This window comes from Hemitrygon akajei, chromosome 14, assembly GCF_048418815.1.
Source record: "Hemitrygon akajei chromosome 14, sHemAka1.3, whole genome shotgun sequence".
In the NCBI taxonomy this organism is placed as follows: Eukaryota; Metazoa; Chordata; class Chondrichthyes; order Myliobatiformes; family Dasyatidae; genus Hemitrygon; species Hemitrygon akajei.
Window position 1 is genome coordinate 23,212,828 of NC_133137.1, and position 24,367 is coordinate 23,237,194.

General features: G+C 41.1%; 1 protein-coding gene across 5 annotated transcripts in view; it reads left to right on the plus strand.

Moving 5' to 3' along the window:
• The first annotated feature begins 1,021 nt into the window (after nucleotides 1-1,021).
• Nucleotides 1,022-24,367, plus strand: part of sec14l8 (SEC14-like lipid binding 8) — a 70,090-nt gene continuing 46,744 nt past the window's right edge. For 2 of the 5 annotated variants that reach the window (XM_073065676.1, XM_073065679.1), the window contains exons 1-3: nucleotides 1,022-1,251; nucleotides 1,343-1,399; nucleotides 11,966-12,041. In XM_073065676.1, the coding sequence (XP_072921777.1) occupies nucleotides 1,198-1,251; nucleotides 1,343-1,399; nucleotides 11,966-12,041 (187 nt within the window). In that variant the 5' untranslated portion in view covers nucleotides 1,022-1,197. Of the gene's footprint in view, nucleotides 1,252-1,342; nucleotides 1,400-1,427; nucleotides 1,831-11,965; nucleotides 12,042-24,367 lie in introns of those variants that run through there. The other 3 variants (XM_073065678.1, XM_073065677.1, XM_073065680.1) reach the window with 3 other exon arrangements.

A 24,367-nucleotide genomic window follows, 5' to 3' on the forward strand; every position in this document is an offset into this window, starting at 1 on the left:
AAACTGAATTGGGACATGTAACTTAAAACATTATTGTAGATCTTTGGGGAATGGTGTCAGGAGACTCAGAGGAAACAGATTTCCACGAAGAGAAAGGATGAGCCTGGCATGTCTCAAGCCACTTTGGGGCTGGGAGTGGGGCTGATACAGTGTATTAAGGGTAACACAATGCAAAAAAAAATGGAAATACAATATAGGTCAGTTGCAGTACACCATCGAAGAACTGCTAATGTTTAAAGATATATACAGAGAGTTTAACTTTAATCAATATTTTTATTTCATTATTTTATATGATTACGGGACAACTTACAATGACCAACCGGTAGTTCTTTAGACTGTAGGAGGAAACTGTGTTTCACTCGGAGAAAACCTGTGCTTTCACGGGGCGGGAATTGAACCCGGGTTGCTGGTACTGTAAAGCGTTGTGCTAGTCACTAAACCAACACATGGAATCATTTGCCAAGGGTGCGAACCAATGTCAGCATAAATGTTTTGCTTTGTGAGAAACCTTTCAACAGTGGTACTAATAACATTTACAGACTCCCACTTGGACAGCTGGGTCACCCAGATGGACGGGGAAATGACCCTACCCCATACGTGAAAGAATAAACGAGCGCTTTCGTTTTGCACCACAGCACACACCTATTTACTTCAGGTTAGACAATATGCAATGGTAGCCCACAACAATGCCACAACTGATGTTAACAATTACTCATTCTGTGAACCAAAGTGATCCAAGACTTGGATCACTCAACGATTCCGGAACAGCTTCTTCGCCGCTGCCATTACATTTCTGAATGGACATTGGACACATAAACACGAACTCACTACTTTTTTATATCTATTTTTGCACTACATGTTTAATATAACTATTATATATAGTTAAATTATATATAAATATACTGTAATTCTGTTTCTTCTCTATCATGTATTGCATTGTCCTGCTGCCGTAAAGTTGACAAATTTCACGACGTATGCCGGTGATATTAAACCGGAATCTGATTCTGCGATATATAATCAACAAAGGGTGGAACTAAGACTTGTTCTAAAAGTAGGGTTTAAGGAGAGGACTGACGTGAAAAGTGGATAGATTTGCAGAGGGTACTTCGATATGTAAATTGCGTACTTTAAATTGCAAACGGAAGAAATGCGAGTCAGGTATTGGGGTGGTGAACCCACAGGGATTTGGTGCAGTGGATGAACATTGTCAAACAGGGGGCGGAAAATGGAGAGGAAATCGAAATGAAAGAGGTAGACGTTGTGGTGGAAGAAACAGTTAACTTCAATGATACAGCGTTTTATGCTGTGGTACGAAGGCAATTACTTTGTTATTCCCTTATAGGTAATTGCATTTCATCCTGGATTGGACAAGCGGAGAAGCGGCGGCTTGAAGGAAACGGTAGCGCCGAACAGCCGGGTGTCACCAGCGTGTTTGTGGAAGCTGACTGCTTGTTATTAAATAGTTCGGCGCGATATTTGCACTTGAGCTTCGTGCATTTCGCTTTGAAACACCGAAGGCTCTTCTTCTCCCGCCGTGTGATATAACTGCAGCTTTAACAATCTTTTCAGTTTAAATAGATGGCACTGTTTGTGTTTTGGAACAGATTCTGTTTTCTGAGAAATCCAGCATGACGTTTTCCATTTATACACACACTCGGGTCAGACCAGCAGAGGGAGGAATAGATTAGAGAGGCGGCGCGATGCGTCAAGGGCGAGGCGAAGCGTAGTAACATTTTCGCCCAGAAGCGTGTTGTCAGTTCAACCACAGTAGCTGCAATGAGCGGCAGAGTCGGCGACCTAAGTCCCAAGCAAGCGGAAACTCTCGCCAAGGTAAGCGGGTGAAGCAGAGTGCAGGTCAGAGATGAATCAAGCCAACCAGCTTCGGTCAGGACGGGGTTTATATTGTATGTATAACCCAAGATTAGATTCTCTCACGCTGGGTTAGGGACCTTTTGGCTCACCCCTTAATTGAACTAGGAAGATGTATGCCGGCTGTGATCCCCAGGCCTTGTAGGAATGGAAAGTAAACTGAGGACAGTATTAAGATTGAAAGTGTTGTGCGTACAGAGTTCAACACTACATCAGTCAGATTAAGATTACTAAACCCGGTTGCGAGGTAGAAGAATTCATGAGCAAAACGCAAGGGCGAAAGTTATTCCAGGTCATCCTTGGTCATGGAATGACATTCAAATGTTTGCACACACTCCGCTTTTGATAACCTCCGAGATGGCGTTGCTTTCCCAGTGCTGAGATCTGAACTGGAAGTTTTGGAAATGAGACTAGCTTGAAGGCGATCGAAGATCATGGCTATCCTTTCGCTTTCAAATGTGGCTTTACGGAATCAATTTATTGTCCTTGTAGCAAGTATCGCCTCTAGCCGTGCAATCAATGCTGCACAATTTTCGTTGTGTCGATTGGTATGTCATTACTTAAGAAAATCTAAAGATATTTGGTTATGGTATTGATGCACCATCAATAACTCTCGGAGACGGGCTTTTATTAGCTGCAAGAGACCACCACACAACATCCTGGAGATTGAGGGAAGAGCAGTGCCTCCAACCGCCTTTATACAGGGGTCTGTGGGAGGAGCCACAGGAGCAGTCAGCAGAGGGGCGTGTCCAGACAGGTATATGTCGTTCACCACAGGTATCATAAAATATCAGTAATTCGAAATGAAGAAAACTGTTCATAAGTCAGAATCAGGGTTATTACCGTTGGCATATGTCATGAAATTAGTTACTTTGCGGCAGTTCAATATGTTACAATAAGAAATTTATAAAATATTCCAAAGCAGAGAACAAAATACTGAGGTAGCGCTCATGGACTGTTCAAAAATCTGTTGGTGGAAGGGAAGAAGCTGTTCCTAAAATACTGAGTGTGTACCTTCAGGCTCCTGTACCTCCCTCCTGACAGTAGTAATGAGGAAAGGATATTCTCCTGGATGCTGACCGTCCGTAATAACGGATGCTCGAGGCACCCCACCCCTTCCTCCCCACCCCCCACCTTCTTATTCTGGCATCTTTCCCCTTCCTTTCCGGTCTCGGTCCCAAACATCTACTGTTTGTTTATTCCCATCCATGGATGCTGCCTGAGCTGCTCTGTTCCTCCTGCTGTGTGTATTACCTTTGAAGGTGGTCTCTATGGTGGGGAGGCTGGTGCTCATGATAGAGCTGGCAGAGTCTACAGTCCTCTGCAGCTTTTTTTATGCTCCTCTGCATTGGAACCTCCATGCCATTCGGTGAGTCAACCATTCAGAATGCACCTGTAGAGATTTGCTCAAGTCTATGGTGACATACCAAATCTCCTCATACTCCTTATGACATATAGCTACTGTCATGCCTTGTTCATGATTGCATCAATATGTTGGGCCCAGGATAGATCCTCTGAGATGTTGACTCCCAGAACTCCAAGCTGCTCACCCTTTTCACTTTTATTTATTCATCCATCCATCGTGGAATTGGCACTTTGAGCCACACTGCCCAGCAATCCCCTGATTTAACCCTAGCCTCATCACGGGACAATTTACAGTGACCGATTAACCTACTAACCGGTACATCTTTCATACCAGAGGCACCCAGAGAAAACCTGTGCATTCTTTGGGGAGGAGGTAAACTCCTTACAGATGACGTTGGAGTTGAACTCCGAATTCTGACACCCCGAGCTAACAGCTACACTACCATGGTGTACCGTCTTACCAATGCTGAGTGGGAAGTTGTGGTTGCGACACCAGTGAGCCATCCAATCTATCTCCCTCCTCTATGCCTCCTTGTCATCACCTGAGATTCTGCCAGCAGCAGTTGAGTCATCAGTGAATTTATAGATGGTGTTGGTGCTGTGTCTGGCCACAGTTGTTGGTGTAGAGAGAATAGAGCAGTGGGCTAAGCACGCATCCTTGAGGAGTGCCGGTGTTGACCGTCAACGAGGAGGAAATGTTATTTCCCATCCGCACTGCGGTGTCCTGATAAGGAAGTCAAGGATCCAGTTGCAGAGGGAGGTACTGAGGGGATGCTAGTTTTAAATACTGGGGCATAATCAATAAATAACAGCCTGATGTTGCCAGGTGGTCCAAGGGCAAGTGGAGAACCAGTGAAATTGCATCCATTGTAGAGCTGTTGTTGCGGTAGGTAAATTGCAGCAGATCCAGATCCTTGTTCAGGCAAGAGTTAACTCAAGCCATGACTAACCTTTCAAAGCACTTCATCATGGTAGATGTGTGTGCTACTAGGCGATAGCTGTTAAGGAAGCTCACTCACCCTGCTCTTCATGATTGATGTCCTTTTGAAGCAGTTGGGAACCTCCGATGCAGTAGTGAGAATTGAAGATGTCCTTAAACTCTCCAGCCAGCTGATGGCACAGGTTTTGAGCTGTAATAGGATTCTCTCCACCAGAATTACTGCACAACACTACCTCCCACAAACTTCCCTTAGAGTGCAGTTGGTCTACAGGGTGAACTGGAAACCCCACATTTAGGCTCCAAAAGCAAAAATCACCTCAAATCCAGTCATTGCTTTACAGTTCATAGACAAAGTTTGTGCATGTGCACATTTGGAGACCTGGCTGAGGCATTGTTAGCTCCTTCAGTGAAACAAACTAGAGGATGGATCTTAAATTAAACATTCAGAAGGCAGAGGTCTTCTGTATTTTGCCCTCACCAGGCAAACCTGTCACCCAGCAATTGGATTAGATGATGAGACTCAAAAACATGGGGTACTTTCCAATCTTGGGAGTCATCTGTTAATGTGGTCTTTTCAACTGATGATGAAATTCACCATTCTCAGCAGTCAGTCAAGGACATGCTTTCAAAGGTCAAGCATTGTGGTCTACTGACTGCTTCGGTGGCATAGACAATGTACAGTAGGAACCTTAAAGCACTTGTGCTGACTGTGCATAATTTTACAAATTCTTTCATAGGTTAGGGAAAGCAGCTTCAGCAGTGAGGCTCTTGTGGTGGGTTTTTTTCGGTTGCACTGGCTAAACCATGACAGCAGACTTCCAAACTAAGATTCAATATTCAAAATAATTTATTGCGTGTACATCAGAATATATGTACAGCCAGAATATATGTGAAATGTGTCATAGAGATGTACAGCACAGAAACAGGCCCTTCAGCCCAATTAGTCCATGCTGAAACCATTTAAACTGCCTACTCCCATCAACCCGTACCGAGACCATAGACCTCCATATCCCTACAACCCATGTACCTATCCGAACTTATCTTAAATGGTGAAATTGGGCTCCCATACACCACTTGTGCTGGCAGCTCATTCCACACACCCACGACCCTCTGAGTGAAGAAGTTTCCCCTCGTGTTCCCCTTAAGTGAGATTTAAAGATGTGCTGGGGGCAGCCATGCCAGTGTGGCCACACATTCTGGCACCAACACAGCATGCCCACAATGCGTGGCAGAACAACATAGAGCACAACAAGTGACAAAACAACAAAGACAAAACAGCCCTCCAATCCCAGGACAGGTTGTTTGCAGCCTCCAGCAGACTTGGACACAGATTTGCTGACAGGTTTTGACCTCCCCATCAGACCTGCAGAGATTAGCAAACTCATACTCCAGCCTATTGGCCTTGATTTCTGAAGTTCTGATTTGACCCTCGAACCTCTATTCTCAGCATTGTCCCCAGGACCCCGTTGCGAACACTAGGCCTCAAACTTCAGACTTGCGGATGACAGGACCCTCTGAACTTAGGTCTTGAGCTCCGATCTCCCCAATTTACGTACCTGGTGGGGGTGGAGGGAAGACTTTGGACCTGGTTACTCCTGTCCGCATTGAACTCCGACTCCAGAACTTGCCGACAAATCGCTGACCCTCATCCACGTTGATCAGCCAGCCCAGTATCTGACCGCGGATGTCCCACATCCACATTGCTGGCCTTCGAGTGCAGAGTGGAGGCTTAGATTCTGACCTGACTTCTAATTTCCCCACATCCCTGTCCCTAAACCTTAACCTCCTTTCTGTCCCCAAAAACCAATCCTACAAACCAAACAAAAACAACTAAATTTGAGCCATAACCTCAATGGAGACCACAGCTCAGTACTATCTTGAAAAAGCATTTTACTTTAAGTTTCATCACAGCAAGAACTTCCCAGAACGGAAAATTTATTCAAGGATGTTCTCAAAATCCCCTTGAAACAATTGTAAAGCCCTGATCTTGACCTGTAACTACATAAAAGTTTCATCATGGAAAAGGGATATATATGTGAACATACTGAGTGCCTTGAATTTCTGTGACAGGAGAACAAGGAACAAATGTGCACACAACAATAGAAGGTATAAATAATATAAAAACCATCAAATGCCAGCTGCCCCATGGGTGGCAATTCCCATTTAGTGCTTACCAGTCATCTCCTATCCCACAAAACTCAAATCTTGAAGGATTGCCTAAAAAGACCTCTATGGTGCACTCTATGCCATTTCCAAGATAGTGTGACCAAATGATCTGGACTAGTAATTATAGCATACCAGAATTTCCTGGGGTGATTCACAACTGTGTTGTGATTCCTGTTAAAAAAAACAGCGATTTTGTTCTATAGCTTTACCCAAAGTCTATAATACTATCTAACTTGTATATTTGACAATTCTTTGACCACTGTCACAGAGTGAACTAGCCGACAGCCAGTGTTATGACTGTATTCTGAAGAATCCACGCCAAAAAATCATTAAAATATTCATGACCTCCTTAAAATTGTAAGTGATTAGTTTAGAATACAAGTAAATTTTATGTATTTTTTAAAATGAGTTCACATAATGACAGGTGTTTTGTTTCTGAGTAGGGTGAATTTTAAAATGGCTTCTTTTAAAATAGACTATTTTAGCAATGATAAAATAATAATAATAGTAAGTACTTTATTGATCCAGAGTGGGAAATTATTAAATAAGAAATAGGGATAAGTATTAGACAGGAAACAAGGGATAACTCTTGTTCATTAAGAATTGTCTTGGACTTTTCTGTCCAGCTGAAAAAGTAGGGTGGACTTCATTTCTTTCATCTTTGAGTGTACCGCACTGAGCGGCAACCTTTTGACTTACTAGCAAGATTTCCACCAGCTGATATGGTGAAGCAGTATCAAATCTGTTCAGTCTCAGAATGACTGTAACTAGCCTCTTATGGGATCTTGTCAAAGACTTTACTTATGTCTAGGTATGCTTTCAAATGCATTATCAATTTAATTTGTTAGCTTTTCAAAAAATTCAGTTAACTTTGCCAGACAGGATCTACCCATAGCTCAACCATGCTGACTATAATTAATTAATCCTGTCTTTCCATGTGTCGATTAATCCTATCCCACAGACTGTTTCTAATAACTGCTTTAGTTCTGACGTTGAGTTCTCAGGCATGTAGTTACCAGACTTGTCTGTGTGGCCCTTCTAGAATAAGTGTAGTACATTTGTTATCCTCTAGTCATTTGAAATCTGTGTCTAGCAAAGATTTAAAATTTTCTATCAGGACCCACAAAATCTCTACTCTTGCCCTGGGGATTTGGTCACCTTTAAGCACGCCAGACACCTAATACCTCCTTTTTAATGCTAACGTTTTGAATTTCACTCTTCCTGCCACTGAATTCTCGAGTTGCATTGTGTTTCTCCATAGTGAGTAAACATGACAGGTATTCATTTACAACTTCACCGGAAGTATGTCTTCTGAACTCTACACACAGATTATTGCTTTGGTCTCTAGTGTGCCCTTCTCATTCCCTGTTTACCCAATTTGGCCTTAATTATACCTTTGTTTGTACTTTTTCTTAATTCTGTTCAATATGATAATTTATGCACCCTGTTTGCTGCCCTGACCTTTTATTAAGTGTGTGTTCTCATGAAGGGTCTCCTCTGTTTTCAGTTCTCATTCCTGTTATATGCTTCCAAGTGTTTCGTTTTCCAGATTTTGATATCCTTTAATGTCTAGGGTTCCCTGTATTTTCATCTTTCTGGGAGCACATTGGCCTTGAATTCTTGTAATTTTGCATGTAAATGCTCTCCACCTATCAGTGTAGACCTTGCTGCATATAGCTTTCCCCAATCTACTTTTGCCGGGTTCTATCTTTTTATTTGGCAAACAGCCTTCCACAAACCAGGCCCTTAGTTTTGAATGATCCTTGTCTTGTCTCATAACTAACTTAAAGTGTTTGAGCTATAGACACTGTCTCAGATAAACTGGCTATAATTTCTACCATTTGGTCAATGAGATTTACAGGACGTTGATTCCTGCTTGGCATCGCTGCTTGCTGCACCTCCAACAGTGCCCTTGGGTCAGCTGTAGGCTCATTAGCCAGGTTTTGGTGTTGTTCAGTCGTTAAGTCGAGTCTGACTCTTCATGACCTCATGGTTTTCATGGCAAGATATGGAAGTAGATTGCCAGGCCTTTCTTCCGTGCAGATACTGCTGCTGCCCAAGTTGGGACCCAGCTGGGTTTTAACTCAGGACCATCTGCCTTGAAGTCCAGTGCTGATGCCACTACACCACCAGTTGGCTCCATTAGCCAGCTCAAGGGCGGTGACGTTTCGTTCCCTTAGCCCTGGTGCATCTCCTGTTGGTGGAGTAGTGGCAGGAACATCTCTCTGCCATGCCCTGCAGCTTCCAATGGTTCCCCAATTTCTATCCTGGCAATACTAGCCCTTCTTTTTTTGGTCGTGTTCTGGCTCAAATACCTTTGCTGGATGTAGTTTAAAAATTCCAACCCCTCTGACACTGAAAATCAATATTGAAACCCACTATTACTTGAATCTTACTTGCATCTCTCTAATTCATCTATGTAACTGTTCTTCCATCTACTCCTCTATTAGGTACCTGGCCTCCTTTTTGTACCTAAATTCTACCCATGTGCTGGTTAACAATCTCTGCCTAATTTATTCATCAGATTGCTTGCATTAAAATAAATGCAATTTAGCCTTTCATTTCTCCCATAAGTCTTATCATCCTCATTACTGTCCTGACTACTGGACTGAATTTAATTTCTATTTCTGACTGCTCCATCTCCTCAACTTCACATCTCTTTTCTGGTCCATTCCCCAACCAAGTTGTTTAAACTTCTCCCTACAATACTAGCAAATCTTCCTGTTGGGGCGTTAGTCCCATTTTTGTTTAGATGCAACCCGTCCTGTCTTTACTGGTATGGAAACACCCATGTCCTTGAGTGGAAAATCCTACAAAATGTCATGGATTTGACCCGGTAAATCATGGGTAAAGCCCTTCAACTGTTGAGCACATCTACTTGAAATGCTGCCATAGGAAAGCAACATCCATCAACAAAGGTCCACACCAAACAGGCCATGCTCTTTTCTCGCTGCTGCTGCCAAGTGGAAGGTACAAGAGCCTCAGCACCCACACCATGCATTTCAAGAATCAGGCTCTTGAACAAAAGGGGATAGCTACACTCACTAGCCCATCCATTGAGATGTTCCACAAGCAATGATCTCACTTTAAGGACTCTTTATCTTGTTATCTCATGTTCTAGTTGTTTATTACTGTTTATTTGTATTTTGTTGTGTTTTGCACTCTAGTTGATCTTTCATTGATCCTGTTATAGTTCTTATTCTATAGATTTGCAGAGTACTGCAGAGAATCTCAGGATGGTATATGGTGATATATATGTACTTTGATAATACAATTTACTTTGAACTATGAACTTTTGAACTGGTCCCATTGATCCAGAAGACTAAAGCAATAGGCACACATTTATCTGATCTTTACTCTCTGATTCCCATACTCACTACCACTTACTCTGCTTGCCTTATGTAGTCGACCATAACTGCGGGAGGTTGTTGTATTCAACATCTATGGTGTGGCAACACTGTTCATCCATAGTTGAAGGAATAGCACTAGGTTTCCAAGCAAACTTACAATTGTGATATTGTCCCTCTGTGGTAGAATTCACAAAGAGCAAAACACAAAAAGCACACTTGCCTTTCCCAAATGAACGCTGCTTGGTGCTTTTTTTTCATGCATGACACAACTGTAATTCTTGTTTCCAGCATTTTAATTCACTTATAATTTTCCAGCAAGGTCAACATTTATTATCTGTCATGAAATATGCTTGGGTGATAAAGGAGCTTGTGAGGTCCATCAAAGAGTTAAGCACGCTGTTGTGGAAATGACAGACTTCCTTTTCTTTAAATTTTATCAGACAACCAAAAGATTTCACAGCCGACAGTTCTAAAATCAGTTTTTTATTCCAGATTTATTTAATTATTTGAATTTAAATTTGCTGTTGCCATGGTAAGATGTGTCTTCAGCCCTACACTCTTCTGGACCTAAGTGCAGTTTTACTGTACAAATACAATATCAGACAAGTACGTTAGCTGAATTTATGATATCACCGGTATCTCCACCTCGGTGAATTCTAGGCAGAAGATTTCCATTTAATTGTGTGACAAGATAGTGTAGTTGTGCAGAATAGCAAAATGTGAACCTTGCCCTTTGGCACCTCCCGGAAATCATGGAGATCTGCTTGAACAAAATATACAAAATTAGCTGAAGGAACACATTTTATTTATGCTGATCTTGGCGAGAGATGATAGTGTTGGGAAAGAAAAATTTCTCTTTCAGACAGCCTTGAAAACTCCTCGAGCTTGTGCTACATGAGCATATATGGTGTACAGTCCATCCTACACTTCTTCAAAGACGTCAGCTTAGAGTACCTGGAACATACTGCATCTGAGTGGTGCTTCCTTTCCATGCACAGCCGATCATTGCAGTCTTTATTAGTCATGTATGCCATAAGCCAAAAAGTATCTGAAATTTCAATTAGCGTGGAAGAAATTTTGATCATTCAGAAGTACCTGGGCTGATTTAAATTCAAAATAGCAAAATGTGAAAGTGTAGTTTTCAAATAGAGGAGGTCATTGGGTTTTGTTTAATCAATTTTATTTACTATTATCAGTAATAATTATTAGCATTAGCATTGTCGCTCAACAATTTTAACCAACTTGCTCAATTTTGAGCGCTCTGTCAGAAGCTCATTGCTGTTAAATTTTGTAACTCCAAAACATAAAAATGTGGAGCTGGGAAATTCATGTCTACTTCTTTTATCACTTTAGTGACGCACGCACTTATGACATGGTGGCATAATGACGTATGTTGTTCACGTGTTTTTACATATAATCCATAATGAATTATGTAAACAACAAAGAATGCTCAATCCAACAATATATTTACAATATTACTCAAATGTTACTGAAATATCAAACTTGCAATTGCCTTGAAACGATCATTGATTTTTCTTTCCATAAATATTGCCTGACCTCCTCTTACCTTAACTGTTTTCAGTATCAAAAAATCAGCATGTAATTTTATACAATAAAGCTAATTCTTCATTGAACTAAAGGTAACTAAAGGCACCCTCCACCCATAACAAATGTCCCAAAAACTTACAGGAATTAATCCAATATGTAGTTAAATTTGCATGTATACTGAAATATTTGGACTTTAATCTTTTCACAAATCTGCGCTCACTAGTTTATCTTCATTAGTCTCTCACTGTAACAAACTGGTTTGTGCTTAATTAATTTAAGATTCCAGTGTTTTACTTAGATGCATACTTCAAATAGAAACACACATTAATGACTGTTGTTTTACATCTGGTAATAAATACACTACATGTGGACATCATCAGTTTAGGGTAAGTTCTGTATTTCCTAAGGGCCATGATAGAGCACTTTTTTTAAATTCCAAGTATTTGTGGTGCTTGCCAAACAGAGGTGGGTGTGCTAATACACAGAGCTCTTTATGGCATGGATAGAAAACAATTTATCAAAGCTTAAGAGATCCTATTTGCATGCTGTTTAATGGAATTAGCTATATGGCAGGGCCAAGTGCTTGTGAAGCATTGCTCTAGTTTGTCCTGCACTTTAAGTTCTGCATGTATTAGCAAACACTACATACTGCTGATAGTTGTGCATTTGGACTTCAGTTATAAATGTGATATTAGTCTGATACTATATTTTTTCTCTATGTCTACAGTTCCGAGAGAATATTCAAGATATCTTGCCCAGTCTTCCTGTTCAGGATGACCACTTCCTGCTGCGATGGCTTAGAGGTGCCAACTTTTACTAACTATATAAAAAATCGCAAATGGTGCTGTTTCTGTCCTGCCTGATAGACAGATGCTGCCTGGCCTGCTGTGTTCCACCAGCATTTTGTGTGTGTTGTTTGAATTTCCGCATCTGCAGACTTACTCGTGTTTGCTGTTTCTGTCCTCCTTGTTTTCCCGTGCTTTGCGCATAGATTTAGTTTTCACTGAACTGTACAGTACACCAAAAATTCAAAAAATAACCAGACTGAGAGGCCCCTGCCTGAGCTGTGAGACTGTTCTCATGTTATATGTGGTGCTGGGTAAACTATCAATATTTTATTATGCTCAGGGAAAACGTGGATCGGCATCCATGTAATTCAGAAACAAAAAGCTAGAAGTGCTAGCAGAGTCGGGCTCAACTTGCTTTCTCAGGTTCTAGGCAATTCAAACACTTTGTTTTATAATCTCTAAAAATCTAAATGACTCGTCATCATAATTTATCCCATTATGTTAGTTAATTTTAGCCAACCTACTTAAATATTTGTTTTTTTAATGGTTTGCCAACATTGGAGAATACCAGATTGTGTTTTACTGACAATCAGTCCATTTTACTGTGAGGTATTGTTATCATTGTGGACTGTATAGAAAATTCTTTTGACACTATTGCAAGCCTTATAGTTGAAGGCCACTGATTCATTTGTGTGGGTTTACAGGGCACTTTTCAATACAATGCTAGCAAATCTGCTTGTTCAGCATTTCTGTCAGTTGCGTGATTTTGCAGGTCACATCAATATATGTTTGTCATCTAGACTTTTCTTTAACTACTGAGATTCTAATAACTACCGTAATTAAATAGCTAAAATCTTACTAAGTATTAAGGCTAAGCATGATCCAATGAATATAATCAATATTATTGGAATATAAACTTGTACTTTGCATAATATTTCAATTGCCACTACATCTTTACCATTTTTTGGGAAAGTTATTCGAACATAACGTGCTTCTGTATAGTCCTTTAAGCCAGAAAACAAGTTCAAAATTCAAAAGTACGAAGTAAACTTAAAGTACGTATATGTTACCATACATTACCGTGAGATTAATTTTCTTCCAGGCATTTACAGGAAAAAAGAAATACAGTAGATTTTACAAAAAAAATGGACATAACAGACGAGACTGGCAAACAATCAATGTGCAAGACAAATAATACTGAGAATATGTGTTGTAAAAAAAGTCCTTATAAATGTATCAGTAGGTTGTAGAATCAATTCAGAGTAGTGGTGAATGAAGTTACCCATGCCAGTTCAGGAGCCTGGTAGTTGCAGAGCAGTAACTATTCCAGATGTGGGAATCAAGGTCCCGTACCTCTTGCCCAATGGTAGTAGTGAGAAGAAGGCATGATCTGTATGGCAGTGGTCTTTGATAATAGCTCCATATAAATATATTCAATGGTGGGGAAGACTTTACCTGTGATGGACTGGGCTGTACCTTCCACTTACTGTAGTTTCCCCCCCCCCCCCCCCCCCCCATTTTTGGACCTTGGTGTTTCCATACCAGGCAGTGATACAACCTGCTAGGACATTCTTCAATGTGCACCTATCAAAGTTAGTCAAAGTTTTTGATGACATGCCGATTCTATACAAACTTTCAAGAAAGTAGAGGCACTGTTATGCCTTCTTTGTGATGACACTTAATTACTGGTCCCAGGACAGATTCTCTTGAATGTTAGTACCAAGGAATTTAAAGTTACTGACTCTCTCCACTGATCCCCAAATGAATGCTGGTTCATGGACTTTCGACTTCTTCCTCCTATAGTCAATAATCAGCTCTTTGCTTTTGCTGATGCTGTCGTTGTGTCACCACTTAACCAGATTTTCATTCTCCCTCCTATTTGTGTAACAGCAACAGTACGAAACTGTGACAATAATTGGAACCTTCAGGAATTTAAAAAATATGATTGGGTAGAGTTTACGTACATTTATGAAAAGGAAATAGGTTTGACAGATCTGTTTATGGTTTTCTGAGGTTTAATCATAATTGATAAAGGACAATAAATGGATGAGCTATATGCAATTACAGGTAAAGTGCCAACTAAGAGATTATTTAACAAAACTAGAGGATTAAATTGGAGTAATGAACTGGTTGGTTGTAGAAATGAACAACAGACAGGGAACAAGAAGTAGGAATTTTTTTTAAAAAGTCATTTTTGGCTTCGGAGGCCATGACAAATGAGTGAGATTGTGGGTTATGAGGAGGATGTAGGCTGGCTCAGTGAAAGGAAGTGGCAGATTGCAAATAATGTAGAAAAATGCAAGGTCATCTACATGGAGTATTTTCTAAAGGGTGAGAATTTGTAAAGTATTGCTATTCAGAGAGGTTTGATTATCCTATTCCAGGAATCATTTTAAAGTAATCTGCAGTACAGTAAGCACCTAAGAAGACTAACACTATGTTAGAGTTGATTGCTGAAATTCAATAAAGTACCCGGTCTGTCTGTCTGTCTGTCTGTCTTAGTAAAACTGCACATAAGATATTGTGTGTAGATCAGGTTTCCCTTCTTACGGAAAGATATACATGCAACAGAAGTGCAATCAAGGTTTAACTGAGATGTGGGGATTGTCTGTTCATTGAGGACCAATTAAGCAGACTGGGTCTATATAGAGTTGAGAACAATAAGAGGTTATCTTATTGAAACATGCAAAATTACTCAGGAGCTTGACAGGGTATGTAGATGCAAGAATAGTATTTTCATCTATTAGAATGTCGAGTCTTTTCAGATAGTCGAGTGGGCATAACGGAAGCAAAATAATCATAATATTCTAGATATAAGAAGAAACTTCTTCATTCACAAGGTTGGGAATTTTTGGAATTCTCTAACCAAGGAGGTTCTGGCTTTTCAGTCACTGAGTACTTTCAAGATTTTGGAATACGGGCTCAGTCCAGGAAAGTGTGGCTGATGTAAAACAACAGCTTTATTACTTGGCAACACGAGTGAATCTGCAGATGCTGGAAATAAATAAAAACACAAAATGCTGGCAGAACTCAGCAGGTCAGACAGCATCTATGGGAGGAGGTAGTGACGATGTTTCGGCCCGAAACGACATCACTACTTCCTCCCATAGATGCTGTCTGGCCTGCTGAGTTCTGCCAGCATTTTGTGTTTTTATAGCTTTATTACTTGGTGGAATGGGTTTGAAGGGCCAAGTGATCCACTACTGCTACTGTTTCTTATGTTCTTATGGTCAACACAGAGACTTAGAAGTTTTGTGAGGACTACCAAAATGTGTTCAGAGTTTGACTTACATTTTATTTTTCTGTAGAACTGGAAAATACTGGGAAACTCAATTAAGTTAAAAGCAATAAGGTTTTTAATCTGTTTTCCTTTTAGGGATGGAAATATGGGAGGGATATTGGGATGTAAGTTTATAGTTTTCAGAAATTGGTGACACAGTTATATTGGTAATGATAAAGACGTGATGTGCTTGGCTTCATGAATTGAGTGTAAGTTGTGGGGGTTTCTCATCGCAGTTGTACAGAACAAGGCCACACTTGGAGAATTGTGAGCATTTTTGGTAACCATGCTACATAAAGGATGTGGTAAGTTAGGAAAAATTGTAGAAGAGATTCACTTGGATATTGTATGGAAGTTCTTGCTTTAGTTGTAAAGAGAGATTGGGTGGGCTGTCTTTATTCTCACTGGACCATTGGAGGCTGAGAAGTGACCTTATAGAGGTTTATAAAATTGAGGGGCATAAAGGTTAGATGGTCAGAGTTTTATTTCCTAGGATGGGCAGTTTAAAACTAGAGGCCATAGGTTTAAGGTGAGAACTTAGAAATCTACAACACATTACAGGCTCTTTGTCCCACAATGTTGTGCTGACCATGTAACCTACTCTGGAAACTGCCTAGGGAAAAATTTAAAGGAGAACAGAGGGGCAAAGGTTCTTCATACTGAGGGTGGGGTTTATATGGAACAGGCTGCCAAGGCAGATACAATTACAGCATTTAAAATGTATTTGGATGGATAGGAAAGGAGTAGAAGAATACTAATCTCTTGCAGGCAGATGGGATTGGCGCAGGCAGGAATCATGGTTGACATGGACAAATTGGGTCAAAGAGTCCATTTCTGTACTTTACAACTCTTATACTCTGATTCATGGAAAATCAGCTTATCTTCAGAAATGTAGAGCAGAAATTTATGAATAGCTACAAGTGGAAACAATGTAGTGAATGCACTCCTCCAGGAAGCATATTAAACAGTGCTTCACATTACATTAAATTAAATGTTCTTAAAACATGGGAATGTATTAAAGAAGTGTTGATATTTAGCATTTGAGCAATGATTGCAAGGCCAGCATTTATTGGCCTTCTATAACATGTTTTCAGAAAATAACAGTGAAAATGCTCTTGAGCCATTGTAGTTCTTCTAATGAAGGTACCCAAGATTTTTATTGGGGTCTTAAATGTGGCTCTTGTGAAGTATCAGAGATCTATTTCCAAATCAGGATGTTGTGTTATTTGAAAAGAAACCTAGACTGGGGGTAATCTCATATTCCTTGAGCCTTACTTTCCCTGCTAAGAGAGGTCATTAAGTTTGGAAGGTGCTGTTTGAGTAGCCAGGGTGAGTAACTGCAGTGCATGCATGTTTTTGGTGAAGGATTATCAAGCAATGACACCTTGCATCACTTTGCTCATGATTGAGAATAAACTGATCATATATTGTGAATAGGATAAGGTTGATTGGGATCCATCTGTCTTGAAGGATAATGGGTGACGATGATCATCATCACAAGCCTGGGGAGAAGGTATGGAGATCCTGAGATGTCCAGTCATCAAGGTCTCCCTCTCAGCCTCATCAGTGTAATCCTAAAGAAAGCTTATGAAGCAATAAGTTTGGCACTGGCTTGGCTGCAGGAGCTGCCGGAAGGATGTTCCAAGACATCCAGCTGCCTTAGGGTCTCCACTCTGGATTTGCTGTTTTGATTTACTACCGTAGCTTTTGTTCCTCCCAAGGCTGCCCACAAAGTAGTGGGGCTATTTACTCATAGCTGCGGATCTAGTTCATGAGCACCAGGGTGTCTCCACATGCCGGTGGGTCTGCATGCTACGTGTGCAGGGGCCAGACCTCCTCCCTGTCCTCTGAGGTTCAGCCTGAGTTCAAAAGGAGTTCAGTTTCTGTGTGTTGCCAGTGAGGAGGCACTACACAAGGCTTGCTGTTGGAGAGGCTATGTACTGGCAGGGAGAGTCAGCTAGCCAGCGGTGGAAGCTCTACCCACTACACTACCACACTAGATGCATCACAACAACCATTTTGATGCCGATCTACTAAGACGATATTCCACAAGGCCAAGAAAATGCTAGCTTTATACCCATACTCAATAACTTGCCTGAAGACTCAGCTAGTTCTCGAATGCAAGTTTCACTCCTACAACTCAGATGTTACCTTTATTCACACCCTATGTCGTATTCAGTCCTATTAGCTTTTCCTTGAAATGATGTGCACTGAGTCATGTTACCTGATGGATGGCTTCCTGGTGATGATGGGAATCTCAGAAGGAAGCTGAGGTTGATCATCCATTCAATATTTCTGGATTCATGACATATGCCAGTGATTCCGATTCTGATCATGGTCATAAATGATCTTTGGCACATTATTGACAATGGGTGTTTTCAGATGCATCCTTCCAATTTGCTGTTTAATTGTTCATGATCTTTTATGACCTGAACTCTCCCTCTCTCGCTTTTAGCAACTTCCCACTTGCCAGACATATCTTTATCTTCAAACAGCTCTCCTAGTCAACCTGTACAAGTTACACATTTTCAAGAAGGCTTTGAGAACATCCTTCAAACAGCTTTAAGAATTCAAGCCTAGCATTTTCCTATTAAAGTGGAGGGCAACGCTGACAGGAATAAGACAGACAGACATACTTTATTGATCCTGAGGGAAATTGGGTTTCATTACATTTGCACCAACCAAGAATAGTGTAGAAATATAGCAAAATAAACCATAAATAATTAAATAATAATAAGTAAATAATGCCAAGTGGATATTAGTCCAGGACCAGCCTATTGGCTCAGGGTGTCTGACACTCCGAGGGAGGAGTTGTAAAGTTTGATGGCCACAGACAGGAATGACTTCCTATGACGCTCAGTGTTGTATCTCGGTGGAATGAGTTTCTGGCTGAATGTACTCCTGTGCCTAACCAGTACATTATGGAGTGGATGGGAGACATTGTCCAAGATGGCATGCAATTTGGACAGCATCTTCTTTCCTGCCACCACCGTCAGAGAGTCCAGTTCCACCCCCACAACATCACTGGCCTTACGAATGAGTTTGTTGATTCTGTTGGTGTCTGCTACCCTCAGCCTGCTGCCCCAGCACACAACAGCAAACATGATAGCACTGGCCACCACAGACTTGTAGAACATCCTCAGCATCTTCCAGCAGATGTTAAAGGACCTCAGTCTCCTCAGGGAATAGAGAAGGCTCTGCCCCTTCTTGTAGACAGCCTCAGTGTTCTTTGACCAATCCAGTTCATCATCAATTCATATCCCCAGGTATTTGTAATCCTCCACCATGTCCACACTGACCCCTTGGATGGAAACAGGGGTCACCGGTGCCTTAGCCCTCCTCAGGCCCATCACCAGCTCCTTAGTCTTTTTCACATTAAGCTGCAGATGATTCTGCTCACACCATGTGACAAAGTTTCCCACCGTAGCCCTGTACTCAGCCTCATCTCCCTTGCTGATGCATCCAACTATGGCAGAGTCATCAGAAAACTTCTGAAGATGGCAAGACTCTGTGTAGTAGTTGAAGTTTGAGGTGTAGATGGTGAAGAGAAATGGAGACAGGACAGTCCCCTGTGGAGCCCCAGTGCTGCTTACCACTCTGTCTGACACACAGTGTTGCAAGCGCACGTACTGTGGTCTGCCAGTCAGGTAATCAATAATCCATGACACCAGGGAACCATCCACCTGCATCACTGTCAGCTTCTCACCCAGCAAAGCAGGGCAGATGGTGTTGAACGCACTGGAGAAGTCAAAAAACATGACCCTCACAGTGCTCGCCGGCTTGTCCAGGTGGGCGTAGACACAGTTCAGCAGGTAGACGATGGCATCCTGAACTCCTAGTCGGGGACAAACTGGAGGGGTTCTAAGTGTGGCCTAACCATAGGCTGGAGCTGCTCTAGAACAAGTCTCTTCAGGGTCTTCATGATGTGGGAGGTCAATGCCACCGGTCTGTAGTCATTGGAGCCACTGGGGTGTGGCATCTTCAGTACAGGCAAGACGTCTTCCACAGCACAGGAACCCTCTGGAGACTCAGGCTCAGGTTGAAGACACGGTGAAGTACTCCACATAGCTGGGGGGCACCTTGGTTGACAAGGAATATTGTCAAGAAAAAGGAGGCACGTGTCAGTTCAAGGCTGTGCTGGGATTAAGAGAATCAAAAATAAGAGATGTAGGAGTATACATGAGGGAAATTAGAAGGGCAAAAAGAGAACATGAGATAGCTTTGACAAAAGTGATAAAGGAGAGTCTTAGGAGATGCTGTAAGGATGTTAAATATAAAAGGGTAACCTGAGTGAGAATGGATTCCGTAAAGGATCACTGTAGTCACAGGAGATGGATAAGGTCTAAAGTAAGTAATTCTCATCTGTATTTAGAGTGGAAAAGGTTATGGAAGATAGGGAATTCGGGAAAGAGAGTTGCAATGTTTTGAAGTGCAATTACGACAGAGGAGATTTAGGTGTTTTTAAAGTGCATTAAGGTCGGTAAATCTCTAGGCCTAACCATGTATATTCTAGGGCATTGTGAAAAGCTGGGAAAGAGGTACCAGAAAACTAGAAGGTGGCCAATATTTATTTAAGAGGAGCTGCAAGCACAATCCAGGGCCTGCAGACATATTGTCAAGGAGGCTTTGAGAACACCCTTGAAACTTTTCCTCATCAAGGGATCAGAAGTGGAAAGGGTGTGCAGTTTCAGGTTCCTGGGTGTCAGCATCTCAGAGGATCTATCCTGGGCCCAACATTTTTGATGTAGTTACAAAGAAGGCATGACAGTGGCCTATTTCAGTAGGAGTTTGAGGAGAATTGGTATGTTACTCTAGACACTTTCAAATATCTACAGATGTAGCATGGAGAATATTCTAACTGGTTGTATCACCATCTGGTATGGAGGGGCCACTGCACAGGATCAAAAAAAGCTGCAGTAGGTTGTAAACTCGTAAAGTCGGATGCATCATGGACACTAGCCTCTCCAACAAACAGGACTCCTTCAAAAGGCAATGCATCAAAAAGGCAGCAGCCATATTTAAGGACCCCCATCACCCAAGACATGCCCGCTTCTCACTGCTATCATCGAGAAGGAAGTAGAGGAGCATGAAAGCACACACTCATAGCTTCAGGAACAGCTCTTCCCCCTCTGCCATTGGTTTTCTGAATGGACAATGAGCCCATGAACATTACCTCAGTATTTTTCCCTCTCCTTTTGTACTACATATTTAATTTAATTTTAATATATACGTATTATAATTTGTAGATATTATGTATTGCAATGTACTCTGCCACAAAGCAACAAATTTTATGGCATACGCCAGTGATATTAAACCTGATTCTGATTCTGATCTCCTGATCTGACAAAGCTTTAGCAGAGTGTTTGTTTCAGGAGTGTGGTATTAAGCAAGCAGGCAATGTGGCCTGCCCATTAAAGTCAACCAAATGCAATTAGGGCCTTAATTCTGGGAATGTTGGCCTGGGAGAACTTAATGATGTTGGTACACTAAACCTGCTGATGAATACAGGGGTCTTTGCAGAGACAACATATTTGCAGTAGTAGCCCATGATTCAGAAGTGCACAGGAGGATGGCAGTCACTTCTACCTGGTAAACACGAGCATTTTGAAGGTACTGAGGTCTTGATCATTTTGTTCGTTTCTCTAGACAGGCAGATGACCGTGCTGGTGTATTGAGGGCAATTGGCAATTTTGTCATTGAGAGGTGGCTCATGAGATGGGAAGTGGTCCACATATTTAGGAGCTTATTGTGGACCACTACAATACAGCAAGGACAATTTGCTCGGGGATCATTGTTTTGCAATTGTTAAATATAAGGCCAGTTCTTTCCTTCATTTTCCTGAATGAGTCATTGATGACTGAGTTTGGCTTCTAAATATGAACATAAGACCATAAGGCACAGGAGCAGTATTAGGCCATTCAGCCCATCAAGTCTGCTCTGCTATTCCATCATGGCTGATCCTGGATCCCACTCAACCCCATACACTTGCCTTCTTGTCATATCCTTTGATGCCCTGACTGATAAGGAATGTCATCTATGTACTGCAATTTGATAACTGAAGTTGGGATGATTTTGGCTTTGAGGTGGACTGAGTGTTGGTTGAAATGTTTTCCATTTGTCCTGAGGATTAGCTCTATTTAATTTAGCAGCTTGTTGAGGATGAGGTGTAGCTTTGCACTGAGGAAGGGATTGGGGCAGTGATGCAATGCAACCTTGCACTGAGATTGTTGGAGAGATTCACTGTTTGCATGCAATGCGTGAAGCAGAGATACATTTACATGTGCAACTAACCACTCGTTGAATGATGGATTAAATACATCGGTAGGTGGAAAAAAAGGCCATGTGTCCTGTTCCTGCATTTCTCTTGGAGTTTATATGTAATGGACCTCCTGCCCTTTTGCCTCTGGATAGAATCTGCTTTGTAATATTAGGGACAATTCTTCAGCTGCCAAAAGAAGGTAACCAAGGAAGACCCTGGCAATGATCTTTCTTGCTGTGATGACCTCCTTGATTACTGCAATTGAATTCATTTTCTTTCTTTTATGACTAATGGTATCTGAGTTCCCCTATTGTGCCCTTGTCTTCCTAGATATGAAGATAAATTATGAATTTGTGACTGGATTTTCTCTTCACCAAATTTCAGAACCTCAAGAGGCACAACGTCTTCTCCCTTATTTATAATTAGCATGCAACTTTTGTGATTTATTGTTGATTGGAGTGTGGTGCGGCTGTACCAGGTAGTTTATTATCACAGACATCTATTTATTACACTTGACTTCCATTGCTAATAGCATAGTACAGACAAGGTTGCAATAGTTGACCTTAAAACAGTGACTTTTCAATATGGAGGGGAATAATTCCCAGGAAGGATGAGGGATGTTTAAAAAATGTTTAATTATTTCCACCCTCCAAATAAATGCTAGCCTGCTGACCAGAGAACTTATTATGGTTAATACTATCGTGTCCTCTCTATGAGCCATTTGGTCACCTAAAAATATAATGTTTGAAAACCATTGCCTTAAGGTTTCATCACATTCATCAACCTTCAGCAACACTTGCACATCATGCTAATGCACATGTGTCACACTTCTGTCTTCTCTGATATTCTTTGAAATAGAAATTAAGTAGAATGTTATGGGCTTCCTGATTGATAACTATTCATCAAACACTGCCATACTGCCCCATTCATAATCACAGTAACTCAGTCAATCTGCATAATGAGAATCAGAAACAGGATTGTTTTAACCAGCATATGTCGTGAAATTTGTTGACTTTGTGGCTGCAGCACAATGCTTAATAATAGAGCAAAAGCAGTGAAAAAAAATATAGTTAAATTAAACAAGCAGTATAAAAATAAAAATGTAGTGAGGTAGTGTTCCTGGGTTCAATATCTGTCCAGAAATTGGATGGTAGAGGGGAAGAAGCTGTTCCTGAATTGCTGAGTGTGTGCCTTCAGGCTTCTGTACCTCCTTCCTGGTGGTAGCAATGAGAACAAGGCATAACTTGGGTGATGGGGGTCCTTTATGATGAATGCTGCCTTTTTTTGAAGCATCGCTCCTTGAAGGTGTCCTGGATACTATGTGGGGGCTAGTGTCCGTGATGGAGCTGTCTAAATTTACAACTTCCTGCAGCTTATTTTGTTCCTGTGCAGTAGTACCCCCATACCCCATATCAGGCGGTGACACAGCGAGTTTGCATCTATAGAAATTGTGAGAAAACAACTACACAATGTAATCAAATAAGCTGCTTTTGTACTTGAACCCAACGTTAGGCATTTGGTTGATAATTTTAACTGAATGTGTTTGGCAGATGCTCAATTTGCTTTAGCAATCCACATTGACAATATGTCACATTATACTTTAGTTAAGATGGCATTGTATTTACCTGCTTAGTTAAATGCTTAAGCTCTCATGGTATGAATCAAAGAGGAACAAACCATCTTGGTTTACGTGCCTTTTTCAACCAGCTGCATCAGAAATAGATTAACTGGTCTCTTTTGGACCTAGGATGAAGAGTAACTGTTGTATTTGCTAAAATGACAGGTGTTGTAATACTTAAAGTGATTAATGGTATTAAGTGATAAAAGCAAGTTGATTAAAGACATCTTTTTTTCGGCATGGGTATCTGCAGGAGGCTGCGATACAGTAGGGCTTTAGGAAACAGGTTAAAGTCCACCATAACAAAAGACCAGGTCAGATAAAAAAGTATTATGAATTAGCTGGCTGAGTCTGGAGAGCTTATGAAAAACTAAGGAGCTTTTTAATTAAAGGTACCACGCAAATTCAGGTCATCTTTATCAATGTCTTTTTACTGTCTACGAGGCACATTTCAGGAGTTTGCTGAAACAGTCTGCAGTTGGGAGGTTACAGTTCCCACATTTCTCAAGAAATTTGATCCATGCAGAACAAAATGGCTCACTTCACTCAACTTCACTTACCCCATCACTGAACTGTTCCTACAACCTATGGGCTCACTTTCAAGGACTCTTCACCTCGTGTTCTCAATATTCATTGCTTACTTATTATTACTATTATTATTATTAGTTATTTCTTTTTGTATTTGCACACTGGTTGTACACCCAGGTTGGTGTGGTCTTCCATTGGTTCTATTATGGTCATTATTTTGTTTTAGTTATTATTCTATTATGGATTTATTGCATATACCAGCAAGAAAATGAATCTCAGGGATGTATATGACCTATGTACATATGACTGGTACCTCATCAAACAACCTCAACAATTATTCCCTCCACTTCCAATGCATCTGGCTGCAATGTGTGTCATTTATAGAGGCACCACAGTGACTAGCCTTGGCTATCCTGACAGCACCACCAAAACCTCGATGAACAAAGGCAACAAACGTGTGGGTATGCTTCCACTTGCAGTTTCCAGAGGATGCACCATCCTGGTTCGGATTGCAAAAACATAATAAATGGAGAAAAGCAGGTTTGATATGATGAGGTGCTTTATTGATGTAGATATGTTTATATGACTTATTATTAGAGAAAAGTCTAAAGCACATTTCAGTAAGGAGGGTAAAATTGAGCTGACCCTCTGTTGCT